Source organism: Acinonyx jubatus, chromosome B4, assembly GCF_027475565.1.
Source record: "Acinonyx jubatus isolate Ajub_Pintada_27869175 chromosome B4, VMU_Ajub_asm_v1.0, whole genome shotgun sequence".
NCBI classification, from domain to species: Eukaryota; Metazoa; Chordata; class Mammalia; order Carnivora; family Felidae; genus Acinonyx; species Acinonyx jubatus.
In genome coordinates, this window is record NC_069387.1 from 101,488,748 (window position 1) to 101,504,843 (window position 16,096).

The 16,096-nt window shown below is 37.0% G+C and overlaps 1 protein-coding gene across 1 annotated transcript in view; it reads left to right on the forward strand.

Moving 5' to 3' along the window:
* OTOGL (otogelin like) overlaps positions 1 to 16,096 on the forward strand; it is a 141,375-nt gene that overhangs the window by 82,737 nt on the left and 42,542 nt on the right. The window contains exons 32-34 of the mRNA XM_027071177.2: positions 6,702 to 6,869; positions 9,012 to 9,290; positions 11,218 to 11,335. Of these exons, the coding sequence (XP_026926978.2) occupies positions 6,702 to 6,869; positions 9,012 to 9,290; positions 11,218 to 11,335 (565 nt within the window). The remainder of the gene's footprint in view (positions 1 to 6,701; positions 6,870 to 9,011; positions 9,291 to 11,217; positions 11,336 to 16,096) is intronic.

Below are 16,096 nucleotides of genomic sequence, written 5' to 3' on the forward strand. Positions count from 1 at the left end.
CTTCTATGCTTTTTTCGAGCCCAGCAATTAATTTTATGACTATTATTCTAAATTCTTGTTCAGTTATGTTGCTTACATCTGTTTTGATCAATTCTTTAGCTGTCACTTCTTCCTGGAATTCTTTTGAGGAGAATTCTTACATTTCATCATTTTGGCTAGTTTTCTGTTCCTTATAAGTTTTAAAAGCTTGTTATGTGCTCTGCACCTGAGAGCACTGCTATATTAAAGAAGGGTCATACACTTTTCAGGGCCTGGCTCTTCAGGAGGTGTTTTTTGGAGAGTGTTTACTTGCTCTCTGTTGTTGTGACTTTGGTTATTTTATTTCCCTACTCGTAGTGATGTTTTGGACCCTCTACCAGGTGTGCTTTGATTTGTTCCCTGAAGTAGCCTTGGAAAGGAAAACAAACAGACAAACAGGAAACAAAAACACACAAATAAAACAAACAAAAATTTAAAAAGTAAAAAGTAAAACAATTAAAAAGCAAAAAACTAGAAACACCACCTACAAGTAAAGGACAAGGTGGAGGTGGTGCCAGTGAAAGAGCACATACAAAGAGAGAAATGACAGGGGTGGGGGTGGGGGGAGAAAAAATAAGCATTGATTAGGCAGAGACACTAAAAGACTTCATCCAGAGACAGAGAAAGGAAAATAAGGAAGGAGTCGGGGGGAAAAAGAAACAAAAGATACAGTTACCCAGACAGCTAAGCTATATGGCTTGATTATTCCAGAGAGAGAGAGAGAGAGAGAGAAAGGAAAGTAAAGAAGAACGTGTAGAACATGTATCAAGAGAATGGATTAAATATGTCTGTTTAAACAAACCAATAACCAGAGTAACCAGCCTAGAGGAGGGAAGAGATAAGAAGGAGAAATGGAAGGGAGAATATATCTATATATCAAGTATCGTCCTAGAATTAATCCAGACAATGCAGCAGTGCTGGTCTGGAGGAGGGGCCATCTGGTTCCACAGCGTCTATCCTGCTCCAGTAGACACACAGTAACCAGGAGCAGAGGGGCGTGGTTTGGTGTAGGCTGGTCCCGCCTCTACTGTGAACCCCTTCTTGGTGGTGGTGGTGGGGAGAAAAATGGCGACCCCCCAGTCGCTTCTTCACAACCTGGTGTCCCAGATCACTCCTTTGAAGCCATCCTCACTGTGCCACGGGCTCAGACAAGACTCCTGTGCCCTGGCACTTGGCTGGGAATTAAACTCCCGCTCTGTGCGCCCCGGTACTGGGGAAGCACCTCTCCATGCTGCCCAATGTGTGGTCCTGGCTGGTTATGTCCTGTGCTACAGACCTTCGGGGGAGGGGACCAGTTTCTCCTGCTGCAGACTGCGCCCCTGACCTACCACTGAACCCAGAGGTGGCTCCCCACTCCCCAGGTGTGAGAACAGGGCAGCCAGCCCCGGTCCAAAGAAATCCTTGCAGTTAAAGATGGGATCCCTCTTTGTCCCAGTTGGAGGTTTTTCTCTTGTCCAGATAATACTCCTATGCTTCCCCAGCTGCTCTCTCCTCCATTCATCTCTCCGCAGAAGGGGATCCTCCCCTCTGTGCCTACGTGGCCCATTTTATCTCCCCCAGTTCGCAATCATCCACCTATGGTCCATCAGGTTGTCCCAGTTTCTCCCTGGTAGACTCAGTCTCTTTTCCTCCCAGACTCTTGGGGTACAAAGTCCTTTGGCTTCAAAGGACTTCCAAAGCGCTTCTTTGTTTGAGAGACGCTGGGAAGTACGGATCCCCCTACTTCTCCAGCATGTTTGCTGCTTGCTCAGTATGTGACATTTAAATAAAGACAATTAGTATAATATTCTATGGAATGTCTTTTCAGACTAAAAGTTTTTGAACAACATGTCTGAGAATAATAGTTCATGATATATAACTCAATGAAAGCCTTTAGTTTCTAAAATTTATCTAAATTTCTAAGTATTTGCATTAAAATTTATTCCCTGTAAAATAAAAAGAGCATGTAACTAAATTCTCAGCATTTAGGAGGCCTTCAATAAATGGTTTTTGTATGACATGAATGAATGAAGTAGTAAAGTTAGCCAATTTTTTAGGCAAAAAGGATGAAAGACATATACCATTATTTTACCATTAAGTATAAATATAAACATTATTCAAACATTATGTTATAGAAATAAAAGAAACAGGAAACAGGGGCACCTGGGTGGCTCAGTCAGTTAAGTATCCAAGTATGGCTCAGGTCATGATCTTGCAGTTTGTGATTTTGAGCCCACCGTCGGGCTCTGTGCTGACAGTTCAGAGTGTGGAGCCTGCTTTGGATTCTGTGTCTCCTTCTCTCTCTGCCCCTCCCCTGCTTGCACACGTGCTCTCTCTCAAAAATAAAAAATAAACATTTAAAATAAAAAGAAATAAAGAAACAAACTCTAAGTGTGGATGATAAAAATACAAAGAATTTATTTAGTCATCATGGTAGGCAAAAATAACTATGTATTATCAAAATGATAATTTATTGATTTAATAGTAATAATGGATCTCTTCTAGCCCACAAAGCATCCAAATTTGCAGTGAGAAGTCTAAGAGGAGGTGCTATGTAAAAGTAAGTCATAAATATAAGAAGAGACAGTGTTATAGCCTCAGTGAAGATGCCAGATGATGGCAGATTTGGAGCCTGCTTTTTTGTCAAACCTTTTTAATGAGGAAGGCATAGCCACTTAAACCTGCTTCAAACAAGCAAAATGATCTAGGGAGGTGTTCATTGGGTCAGTGACTGGACAAACTCTGGACTCATGATAAGATCAATTAGAGAAATAGTCATAGGAAAACTGGGCCATTACAAAAACCCCAAGCAACTAATCAAAGGCATTTTTGGTGTCTTACCGAGCTGGGGAGAAATCTTTCAGCTATAAATATCCAAAGAATGCCGGATAATTTTAGAGAAATAGAGATGATGGATTAAAAGGAAAATTGACATTTTAGTTTTTGATGGTTTTTGTTACATTCATGGAAGTTTGATGTAGATAAAAATCCAACATTAAAAAAAGACAGTGATAGTTAAAGAAAATATAAACCAAAATTATCTCCTGTTGAGGATTTTACGCACACACACACACACACACACACGCACACACACACATTCTACATCAATCCTTTGGATGTCATGCTTAAAATGCAACTGATTCCCTAATATTAATGACAGTAATAATAGCAATAGCTTCTATTGTGTTAACTACTTTACCTTTATCATATAATTTAAGCTTCAGAATATGCCTGTAGGGTATTATTAACACTTTACAGAGGAGGAAACTGAGGACCAGAGGGGTTGAATAACTTGGCCAAAAGTCACTGAGCTAAAAATGTAGTAAACTGGAATTTGTAAGCGATCTGAGTTCAGAATCAAGGAGCTTGACCTCCATGCTACACTGCCTAGTGTATGGTTAATGCATCCCAATCTCAGAAAGGTCACCACACGCTGTTATGGGCTCTACACAATGTACACAGACATCAGTTTGAAAAAATGCTCCAGTGACTTCCTCACTTAAGAATTCCTGCCTCCCACAGTTCTGCTGTAAGAATCTCCATCTGTGCCTTTTTACTTTCTGGCATTCCTTCTGCTGTCCTTTGGATCCTGAAGCAGAATTTTCTATGAATATTGAATTTCTACCTTTTGCTACTTGGTACATTTTGCTTTCTGTCGACAAGTCTGCTGCACTACTCGTGGTGGTTTTTTCCAATGTGTTACAGAATTCTTCAAACCAGTTCTTCTGGTGTCATCTAGAATACTATATTGGTAATATTCAGAGGGTAAACATGGGCATTTAGCCTCCATGAGACACTGATTGACTCAGTGGAGTGATAGGGGAATCTGTTTCCTCTGATCACAGTAATAGGAAAAAGTATTAACCCACCAAGGAGAGTAAGAGTTTGTAAAAATAATGCGATGAAGATAGATGATTGGAGGGGAATATAGAATTGAGATTGTTGATAGGCGTCATGAAAAGATTGTTTTAAATGACTATTCTTAGTTTGTTTCACCCCAAATAATTTTATAGGTATTGTAAACCTACCTACTCTTCTTTGGATATTCACAGCTGATATATTTCTTCCTTTATTTACTATATACTGGACACTGTGTTATCAAGATACTTATTAATATTTCAAGCTAATGCAGGAGTAAATAATTATGATTCTTTAAGAGGAAAATAAAAAAAGTAGGAGAATTCAGATTTAATAGTTGAGATTATTTCAATAATCTTTAACACAAAGACTTTATGTAATATCTTCATGGTCATTTTATGGTCATTTACAAGCAAACATAAAAAGTTTATTGTTGTTATTGCTGTCATTGAGCAAGCACTTCAATATTCCACTAACAATTGTTATGACAGTTGTAAGTTCAGAGTGATTTTATTAGTAAGATATACTGAATATTATGTTTGAATAATCACTGCAGAAAATGATTGCTTTTAGTAGGTGAATTGCTTTTTCAAGTGAACACTTCTCTCCGAAGAAAATTAATGATAAAGTCAATGATTTTGTCTCAATTGCTAGTGAAAATGCATGAAGACATGATATCCAGACCCAAGATATCAGTCAACTGGGAGACAATTCAGAAGCTTTTGATTTCTATACAAATGAATTTCTAAGGTGTCAATTGTCTCTTCACGGACCTATGCTGTGGGGGAAAGATTTGGTTTAGTTGTCTATTTCCTTTCTCCTATTATGTTGAATATCCATGAAGGTGCTTCAATCCCTCAAGTTGTAGTTGTATATGTCTTCTTTATTTTGAAGTGTACCTCATTATAATTTACATACTTATCTACTAATTTGTACATTATTTACATATTTATACAAACCAACATATTTATAAATTGAAATACATTTGCCTCTTGGAAGTTTATGTTGTTCTTGTCTCTCTTAGAAAATGAGCCAGGCAGTGGAGACTAATGATACAGTTTTCTTGGCGCACCTGGGTGGTTCAGTAGGTTAAGTGTCTGACTCTGGATTTCAGCTCAGGTCATGATCTCACAGTTCATAAGTTTGAGCCCCACATCAGGCGCTGCGCTGACAGTGTGGGGCCTGCTTGAGATTCTCTTTCTTTGTTCCTCTCCCATTTGTGTGCTCTCTCTCTTGCTCTCTCGCTCTCTCTCTCTCTCTCAAAATAAGTAAACTTAAAAAATGATATTGTTTTCTTTGGTTATTGTAGATTTGGTCTCATAAAGAAACACTGTGCATGGTATGTATTTGTAAGAGCAGTGAGGAGTCCATTGCTCTGGGTTCATAGAGAGATTCTCCACTGTATCTGCTCAGTCCCATCTTAGTGGGGGCAACTTTCTTCAAGTTTCCAACTCTACTCAACATGTTCAAATTCCTGATGAAATTCTTTTTCTTATGGCTTGTAAGGGTCCCTACCTGCTCTGTGGTGATGTGTCTCCAGTCAGTTAGAGGGGTCAACACTGGAAGATAACTTATCTCGAGTCTCTTGTTTCTTCTCTGGGTTTTTATGATGGAAAGTTTGTCTTTTGTTCTCCTTTTTGCTTCAGAGACTTTTGACCCTCTAATCTAATGATCTTTCCCCTTCCCTCAAACTTTGTCTTCCGTCCTGCAAGAGGAAAAAACCCAGCCCTCAGATTTCTTTAGATCTTTTTTTTCCCTCCATCTTAAGAGTGGGCTTGGGTGAAGAAAATCTTTCTTGAGATAAACATTAGAGGAAAGAAGGAAAGTTAAATTCACTAATAGTGACTAGATTGATCTTTTATGATAACACCACATATATATTAACATTTTGCATAACCTATAGCATAAAAAATATACATATGCCTATGTAAAGTATACAGCTGGTAATTATATAACTTAATTTTGATCATTCAGAAGAAACTTCATAGTCTTTCAATTATATTAAGAACCTTAAGTGAAATTGAGATTGAATTGAAGGTAAACTGAACTTATCATCTCAAAACCTAACTCATATTTTTGTTTTAATATCAGTGAACTTATTTATATATATGTCTCTTCATAAGATAAGGTTTGCAGAAAAATTAGTTTAATTGAGTTTCAAATTTGATTCTACACTAGTAAGTTTTTTACTATAGTAAATATTTTCTACTTCATATGTAACCATTTAAGAAAAACATGCATGAGAAACAATAGCATAAAAATAAAAAGACTTTTGACTTCTTTGTTGAGCTTCATCCTATTTTCTTTTTTGTAGATATGCCTCACTGGTAAAATCAGTAATTCTCCACACAATAAAGCATTGTATAGCATGTCTGTGAATTCTGTTTTCATGCAATGCAACCTATTAGGGAGAGCTGATTTTTAAAAGACTATCAAAATCCCAGGCCATCAATAGAGATAAGCTTGTGTTTATTGAGAATTGATTTGAATCATGGGCTATTAGAGTGGAAAGTTACCTAGAGAAACTTCTTCATATATATAGGTGAGAAAAACTGAGATCCAGAAGGCTGAAGCCAATCTTCTAAGGAGCACTGTTTTACATATACATATACATGTGCACATTCATGTGTATATATATATTTTAAATTACATAATCTAAATATGTATATATTCTAATTCATTATATTATTTTTGAAAAAGTTCAGTTATTTTATTAAAGATAAATATTTAAATGCACAATATTTTTGGAGTATTTCTTTGTTATTAAAATTTATTCCACTGAAATGACAGCTTAAAATGTGTAACTCCTATGCCAATTTATAATTCTCTTATTTGTATTGAACTAGGGCTTGGAGAAGGACCATACATGCTGGCAAATTATGGACAGAGTGGCCTTGTTCTGGGGGCCAATATGACCAGTAGAAGCATTTTCTCTTTGCGAAGGGGTAGTATTCATGGCAACTTGTTTTTTAATTTTATGATCACTCCAGGCCTTTTTAAAGAGAAGGCATCATGTAAGTATGATTTCCAATTGAAAATAGGAATTTTATTTTCCCTTTACATTTTTTCATTTATTCATGCAGGAAATAATAATTTGGGATCTAATATGTTTATGACATTTTTTAAGCTGTCCTAAAGGAAGTAAAATGAAATAAGACACTGGTAGGGCACCTGGGTGCCTCAGTCAGTTAACCGTTTGACTCTTGATTTTGGCTCAGGTCACAATCTCACAGTTTGGGAAATTGAGCCCTACATTGGGCTCTGCACTGACAGAGTGGAGCCTGCTTGGCATTCTCTCTGTCCCTCCCGCTCTCTGCTACTCCCCTGCTCATGTGCTCATTCTCTCTCTCTCTCTCTCAAAAATAAGTAAATAAATATAAAAAATAAGACACTTGTACATGAACCAACTATCTCTTTTGTATATAAAATCTTCTCTTTGTTTATCTGTTGGCATACATATGTATTAGGATGGCAATTATTTAATTAAATTTTGGGTCCTACATAAAACACAACTTAAATTTTCATAGTAGCCATCACAGACTTGAATTGAAATTTTTGAAATTTTGATTTGATCACAGAAATTAAATACTAGGAAAATAAATCAGAATCTAGACGGTCATTGAGACAGCCTGTTACCCTTATATGGCCTTCTCGGTCCTGGTACCTGGTCCCACATTTACTGTTTTGCATATGCAGATCACTATTGGTCATATCCACTTGGCACCTGTTCCAACTGGTGGTTAGTGTCCCTTTCTGATCTGGTGATGCTCAGCCTACATCAGTTATACTAGCCCTATGTAGAATCATGCACGAGGTGTTGTATGAGCTTTGAAAATATTTGTTACATGAATCCAACCTAACTTTTATTTATTCTGAGAAATCTTCTGATTTTCTAGTTAGAATGAATTGCTTCTTTCTTGTAAAAAGAACTCCCTTAGGTCTTTTTAATCTGTGAAAACACCTATCACAGTCTGCAGTTCCAATTTATATGTTAGTCATATACTTTTCCTCTGATACAGAGTTCATTTATTCCTTTTTGCATCTCCCAGTTCTCAGCAGAGGGACTTACAAGTTTTAAGATACAATCAATGCCTTTGGAATCACCTATTAGACTTGAGAGAGCTCTTCATTTTATGATTATAATAATGTTTTTAATAGAAAAATCCTAATGGACATAAACTAAAAAATTAAAACCTAAAAAAATTAAGGCCTAAGAAATTAAACCTGAAAATCTCAATTTTAAACCTTTTTATATCAGGGCACCTGGGTGGCTCAGTTGGTTAAATGTTTGACTCTTGATTTCGACTTCGTTCATGATCTCACAGTTCTGATTTCAAGACCTGTGTCATGCTGCTTGCTGACAGTGAGAAGCTTGTTGGGATTCTCTCTCTCTGCCCTTACCCCACTTACTCTCTCTTTCTCTCTCTCTCTCAAAATATAAATAAACTTTAAAAACAACAACAAAACAAAAACCCTTTTATATCATGGACTTTACAAATATAAGGAAAAGTTCTAAAGCATATAACAAAAAAGGGATGACATTTCTCAAGTGTTTTGTAGTTGTTTGTTAGCCATTTGATCATCTATTGGGAAACAGACAATAATGTTGAGCAAATAGTTTTTCTTAATTCAGCAAAATCGCTTGCAAGAACATTGCCCATTGAGAGCCCAGTGATATTGAAATTCAGGGACATGCCTAAATTGTTCTGTTTCCCTTTTCTTTTATGTCATCCAATTTAGCCATTTATAGATTTTGTGCATTTGAAAATGTTAAAGCTTGCAAATACAAATACGTGTCCAATTAATCACTGAATTACTTGTATGAAATTGTGCATTCTGGGATCCTAAGTTGATATGTCTCCCCCCCCCCCCCCCGACCCAAGGACATGAGAAATTATTTAAAAAATAGAACTCATTGAAGACTGATTTTTTTTTGAGCTGTCACTGTTATTCATTACTCTAAGATACTAATTTTCCTTTTAGAGATCTTATAATTCATTTCTGAAAACTTTGAGACTGGTATTAATTATATATGGCAGTTATGCAGTTCTGTTTTTGTCCCGTTGATAAATAACATTTTATAATGCTCATGTTGATGATCTGCTCTCTTCAGAGAACCCAGTGAGGTGTCAAACACACTGTTCTATGTTTTACAGCATTGGCACTTGTTTCCTTTGAATCTGCTGAGAGGCCAAACTATTTTCTCTATGTCCACGATGATGACAGTCTTAGTTTGGAACTGTGGCAGGCAAATTCGGCCTTTCATCGGAGAGCCACATTTTTCCACCATCAGGGGCTCTGGATTCCTGGTTACAGTGCTTTTGAGTTATACAGCAAGAAAGGCTTTTTCATCGTCCTTACAGATTCTAGTGTCAAAGCATCAAAATATGATGATTCTGAAAAATTCAAACATTCAAGTAGCTTCAGCATAGAAGGTATGGTTCCTGAGATCTTCAAAAGGAGAGTCCATAGATAGTTTACGTTATGGCAAAATGTTTATCAAATTTTATTTTTTAAGTCATTCTTAAAGGAGTACAAGTAGATCAAATTGTATGACTTTGGGTAAGTTTCTTAACCTCTTTGTCCTTCAGTTTATATGAAATTAGAATGGAGAAAATAATAAAACCTACTTTATAGAGTTATTATATCACATAAATTAATTGGTAAATTCTTTACAACAGCCTTAAATAATGTTACTTTTAATTATGGCTCCAATTACTACTTTCAGTGCTATCTGAACTTTGGAAATAGAGCTTACTTGTATCTCTTGGGTTTACCTCCAGTTTCCTAGAAGGCAACTTCTCAATAACCTGATTCTTAATGATAAAGATGGCATGTTTATCTCTGTCTTTTGAATAATAGGGTATCTGGTTCCACTGACCTCTGGAAGATTTCTCTTGTTCAGTGGAAGCCTGAGTTTATTTCTAGAAATCCTTACAGTTTTATAGCTATTTATAGCCGTTGAATTTTCTGAATTGCAGAGAGGAATCTTCACTGACTCATCTGATATTTAAAAGTCATGATTTGTTTTCAAAACCTAGGAGCTTGACATATGCTTTGGCTATCCCAAACAAACTGTTTCATTTTAACATTTTGTTTCTTTCATTAAATCACCTGCCTTTTCTGTTGTGGATAAATTTCTGTAAACTTCAATAGTCTTTGGATTTTAAAAATTCAGATGAGCTTCAATTTTTTTCCTATTAAAAAGGGTTCCTGTACTCATGAGGAAAAAGAGTCACTGACATATCAATACCATATTTTTACTTGAGTTTCCTTGAAAGTGGAACATTTTGATCCTCTATTTCCCCTCCAACCTAGAAATCTACTCCATTAGAATCAGACCCAGTGGCTCCACCTGAGTTTTGGACCAACTACTGCCAATGGCATCATCAGAATCTCAGAAAATGATTTTTGTGGGCTTCCTAAAACCAGGAAACTCTAGGAATCTACTCTAGTCTTGGAACCAATCCTCTCTCAGGATCCACAATTCTAGTGACCCAGCTCTAATGGCCATTCTAAATTTTAGATGCATAGATGCCTTCCCAAAAGTTTTATTTTCCTACCTGTACTTTGGAATTGCATTCTGTACCCAGAATTTGAGAAACATAGCCTCTACCCTGAACTTTCTCCTTTATGGAGCGTTCTTCTTCAGAGTTACTTTTGGACTGCTACTTACAGACTATTCTGTGATGTGGGAAGGGAAGAGTACTAGTAATTTGCAAGAGAAAACTCTTTAATCAAGGGAGATTTTATAACTGTAAGCATGTATTATTAAAACCCATTCATTTATTTTTGTCATCAGATAATATTTACCATGTACAAGGCAATGCTCTAAGTTCTACAAGAGGAACAAAGGTGGAATGCTCTCCTTAGTTTTGATATCAGGAAACACATCTTTGATCTTGCTGTTTTCCTAACTTGGTAGGACATTTGGTCCTGCTGAGTCTCAATTTCTTCATTTGTGAAATGAAAATAGTACTCAACAGGCTTGCAAAGATAAAATAGAATAATATATAAAAATTACTTTGCAAAAAGTAAAATTCCAATCAAGTTTTGGTATTATTATGATATATAGATCAATGAGAACCCACTAAATATAAAGGGAAAAGATTCAGAATTTTTCTGCCTTCTCCAACTCCTGGATTTTTCAGATCTTTGGAAAGTAGACTAACATTTAGATATTCGACATAACCATGAAACACTTTGATCACCAAACAATTGTAATGCCTTTTTCACTTGTCCTGCATTTTCTAGAGCATTATGGTCAAGGACGGGTCAAACCCAGAAGGCTTGTTATCATAAATCATTATTTTTTAAGATGTACTTTAAAATATTTACAATCTAAACTTTATTTTTCCCCAGAAATCCAGGCAGCAGTGCCCTACAGGAGGATGTGTGAATGGAGATATGAACCTTGTGCCACTCCCTGTTTTAAAACATGTAGTGACCCTGAAGCACAAGCATGTAAATTTCTTCCACCGTAAGTCATGAGTAACCATTAAATGAGCAAATTCCAGCATTAGCAGATTCTTATCTCAACCCATTTTTTAGATCAAAAAAATTCTCAAGAATAATTTGTGCATGTTCTATAATTATTAAGGAATTCATTTCATTTTATTCAAGCAATAGTTATTGAGGGTGTGCTATGTGCCAGGAAATCTAGCTGTTGTGGAATAATACTGAACAAAGCAGACAAAGTACCTGCCCTCATGCAGCTTACGTTTTGTCGGGTTAAGGCAGAGAATAAACAAACAAAAATATAAATATGTAGTATAATACATTGTTACATGGAGATATGTGTTATGAGGAGAAATAAAGAAAAGTAAGGGAGATAGGGAGCATAAAGCATATGTGTATCTTTGCTAATTTACATAGGGTGCTCATGGAAAAACAGATGAACAAGGTAGCGTGTGGTCAGAGATATAAAGGAAGTAAGGGAACTGGCCATGTGGATGCCTGGGGAAAGAGTCTTTCAATCTGAGAACAGTGCAAAGTCCTGGGTTAGGAATTTGTTTGGTTTATTTAAATATAAACAAAGAAGTCAGTTAGTTGGAGCACAGTGAACAAAGTTGAGAGAGGTAGGAGATGAAACCAGAGAATCATAGTGGTGTGCAAATCTTACAGGGCCTGTGGCCCATTGTGAGTACTCTGTCTTTTTCTCTGAGCAATACCCTGGTATATTTTTAACAGAGAAGTGACATGATCTGATTTATGTTTAAGAAGTCTTCTTGGCTGTTGCAGTGACTGTTGAGGAAGGGAAGGACAAGGGCAGAACTGGTCAGTAATTCTGACAAGGTATGAAGGGGATTTCACTAGGTTGGTAGTCCTGGAAGCTATGAAAAATGTAAAGATTCTGAACATATTTTGAACTTAGGGCTGTGGGTTATACTGTTGGATTTAATATCTTTCTATGACTGAATAATTTCACTTAACATAATACCCTCTAGTTCCATCCATGTAGTTCAAATGGCAAGATTTCTTTTTGATTGTTGAGTAATACACCACTGTGTGTGTATATATATATATATATATATATATATATATATATATATATATACCACATCTTCTTTGTCCATTCATCCATCAGTGGACATTTGGGCTCTTTCCATACTTTGGTTATTGTTGATAGTGCTAATATAAACATTGGGGCGCATGTGCCCCTTTGAAACAGCATACCTGTATCCCTTAGATAAATACCTAGTAGTGCAATTGCTAGGTCATAGGGTAGTTCTGTTTTTAATTTTTTGAGGAACCACCATATTTCCAGAGTGGCTACACCAGTTTGCATTCCTACCAGCAGTGCAGAAGAGATCCGCTTTCTCCGCATCCCTGCCAACATCTGTTGTTTCCTGAGTTGTTAATGTTAGCCATTCTGACAGTTGTGAGGTGACATCTCATTGTGGTTTTGATTTGTATATCCCTGATGATGACTGATGTTGAGCATTTTTTCATGTGTCTGTTTGCCATCTGGATATCTTCTTTGGAAAAGTGTCTATTCATGTCTTTTGCCCATTTTTTCACTGGATTATTTGTTTTTCGGGTGTTAAATTTGATAAGTTCTTCATAGATTTTGGATACCACCCTTTATCTGATATGTCGTTTGCAAATATCTTTCCCATTCCATTGGTTGCCTTTCAGTTTTGTTTATTGTTTCCTTCAGACACAGCATCTCTTTCAAGGATTTCACAGTCTTTAGGAAGAAGACAGAAACAAAAGCTGATAATGACAATACAGTGGAAAGAGGGCCAAAGCAATAATGAGGACAACAATTAGCACATTGTGGTCTTTATAGTGTTACTCACACTGTGCTGAGTGCTGTGAAATGGGTAATCTCTTTATTCCCCTTTTCCAGGGAAAAATCCTACAGAGGCGCAGAGAGGTGACACATTTTGCACTACATCACACAGTCTGTAGGCAGTGGGCAGGGTTTTGAACCTCTCCTGGATATGATGTGCAATGGGAGCAGAGAGAAGGGAAGGAAGCATTTCTATTTACTTTCTTAAAAATAAGAACAGCCAATTCTTTCTGGAAAGGAGACATCTTCAGCATTCACTTGGACCTCTCCTGTTCACAGCCTATTTCCTGCCTCTTCCAGTAGTCATCAGGAGGAAGGCAAACAACAGTGGCTCCATAGTGAGGAGCTCATAGGCAAGGAAGGAAGGAAGAAAGATCGGAGAGCACGACCAGCCTGGCTCAGGAGGAAATGGGCTATATTTTGAAGTGGCATTTGGCTACTTTATTACTTCTTGTGGTATGACCAATCTACTAGGTGGTTGAACCCAGATCCTCAATGCTTCCTTAGTTTGGTCTATAGCTATTCCAAACCTTCTCTTTTGTTATAGTTAGGATACAGAGAAGAGGCTCAGGATAAACCTTTGCCCTGGCCAAGCTGTTTCTTTCTTTTTTTTTCCTTTTCTTTTTAAAAATATGTTTAATTTTGAGGGAAAGAGAGATACAGAGTATGAGCGGGGAGGGGCAGAGAGAGAGGGAGACACAGAATCCGAAGCAGGCTCCAGGCTCTGAGCTATCAGCACAGAGCCAAACATGAGGCTCGAACCCAAGAACCATGAGATCATGACCAGGGTCAAAGTCAGCACTCTACTGACTGAGCCACTGTGGCCAACCTGTTTCTTATCTCTATTGCCATCTCTTTCTTCTTTCAACTCCTCCCTTTGCCCTGCACCAAGGTGCCTAATTATTGTTCCTCCTTGTATTTGCAGCCCTGAAGGGAGATTCAAATACTGAGCTGGGGATTTAACAAAGCTCTGCACCCCTCCGCCAAGTCCCCCACAGAACCACCACCCTTGTTCTAGATAATTGCAGTTTTCTGGCACATAGCAAGTGTTAAAAATAAAAATATCTAGTGGAAATGAGAACTTCTATGAGAAAAGATGCCAACTAGCATACCATAGAGCCCATATGTAAATACAGTTATTTCTGTTATGTAATATACCTATTACAAGAACTGGTCTGCATCTGAGGCATTAATTTATCAGTCAGAAGTTGAATAGATTATCAGTTGTGTGACAAAATAAAGGGGAATCTGCCATGTGCAGCCATGAAGACATTTTAAAGGAATAAGCTACTGAGTTTTGCAAAATATTTTAAGAAAGTGGCTGTGGTTTTGACTTGCAGAAAACAATTGCAAAGTAATTGAGTTACGCAAAATTGATGTTTATTTAACTTAATGATAACCAACTGGTCCTAGTCTCTTCAGTGATATAGTAACTTTAATTTTTATTTTTTGTTTGACAAAGTTTAGAGTAGAGTAAGAACATTGTATACCACTTAAAGTTTTATTATTCAAGTCTACTTTGTGAAATAAACAATTGGTCACATAAGCCAAACTGTTTATGTAAAAAAATCATCTGTGAGGGAGATATCTAAGAGATGGCTAAATGTGTCTCATATTAAACAAGAAATTAGCTTTTCTTGTTTTTTAAAGTGTTGCCTGGATTTTCTTCCATGAATTAGTGTCCTCTGGTGGCAATACCTACCCCTAGTACCAAGTTCATTTTCATCTTGAATTGGAAAGAGTCCATGAGTATTTTTAAATCAAATTCTTTACAGAGGTGGCAGTTGGAAATGTCTAAAAATATTTACAATATTATTAGTACCTCCTAGTGTATTTGAGAAGCAGGTAGGCAAGGCTTTTTATAAAAATGTTTGCATTAATCCTCTCTAGTATGAGTGAAATAATTGTACACAAAAGATTACATTTATTTTCTTTGAATCAGAATACATTGGACTCTGAGTCAATTGGACAAGAAGGAAAATGTGACCTCACTTATTATATTGGCTTCATTTCATTAGATAAAAAGCATTCCACATGGTCCTTCTTGTCTTTGGCCCATGATGTCCGAGGCATCCATAGCTTCTTTAAATTTGGGACTCTTTTTTTTTTTTTAACCTTATTTATTTATTTTGAGGGAGCGAGAGAGAGAGAGTGAGGGTGGGGGGAAGGGGTAGAGAGAGAAGGAGACAGAGAATCCTAAGCAGGCTCTTTGCTGTCAGTACTGAGCCCGACGTGGGACTCAATCCCAGATACCGAACTTTGAGATCACAGTTTTGCCTGAGCTGAAATCAAGAGTTGGACACTTAACCAACTGAGCCACCCGGGTGCCACGAATATGGCACTCTTGCTTTGCTCTGGTGCCATGTACAAGAAGTAGAGATCCTTACAAAAATCAGATGTTCTGGAAGTTGAAATCCAATCTCCGTAGACTCATATACAACCATATCCTCCCAGGATACTGCCAAACATTTGTGCTCTTGAGAACTACAGCTTCTGCCCCTCCCCTTCCCTGTTCGCAAAGAATCACAACCATGTTCTACCTCTGTCCCTTCCAGGCAGTGATTCCTAATATCTTTTCAATGAATTGAGGGCTTAAAAATAGGCAGAGAGAGCCACTGAAGTGTCTCTTTTGTTTTACTATTGTTCTTAAGGTGAGGATATTTAAAATGCATGTCTGTCTTCTGGGATTTGGGGGAATTTAGGAGTGGAAAGTACAACAAATGTAGATTAAAATCATAATAAATGATTCTTCTTCATTTTCAATGATTTATAGACATTGGCTTTAGTGTGTTCCAAACATAAGTATATGTTTTGAAAATTCTGTGTTCAAATTCTTCATTAATCATGAAAGACATCCCTTTATCATCCCCTAGGGAATGGGGTTTCATAAAATGAAGTATGATGGAATGGTGGCAAATCAAACACTCCTTAGTGCTTGATGAGGAG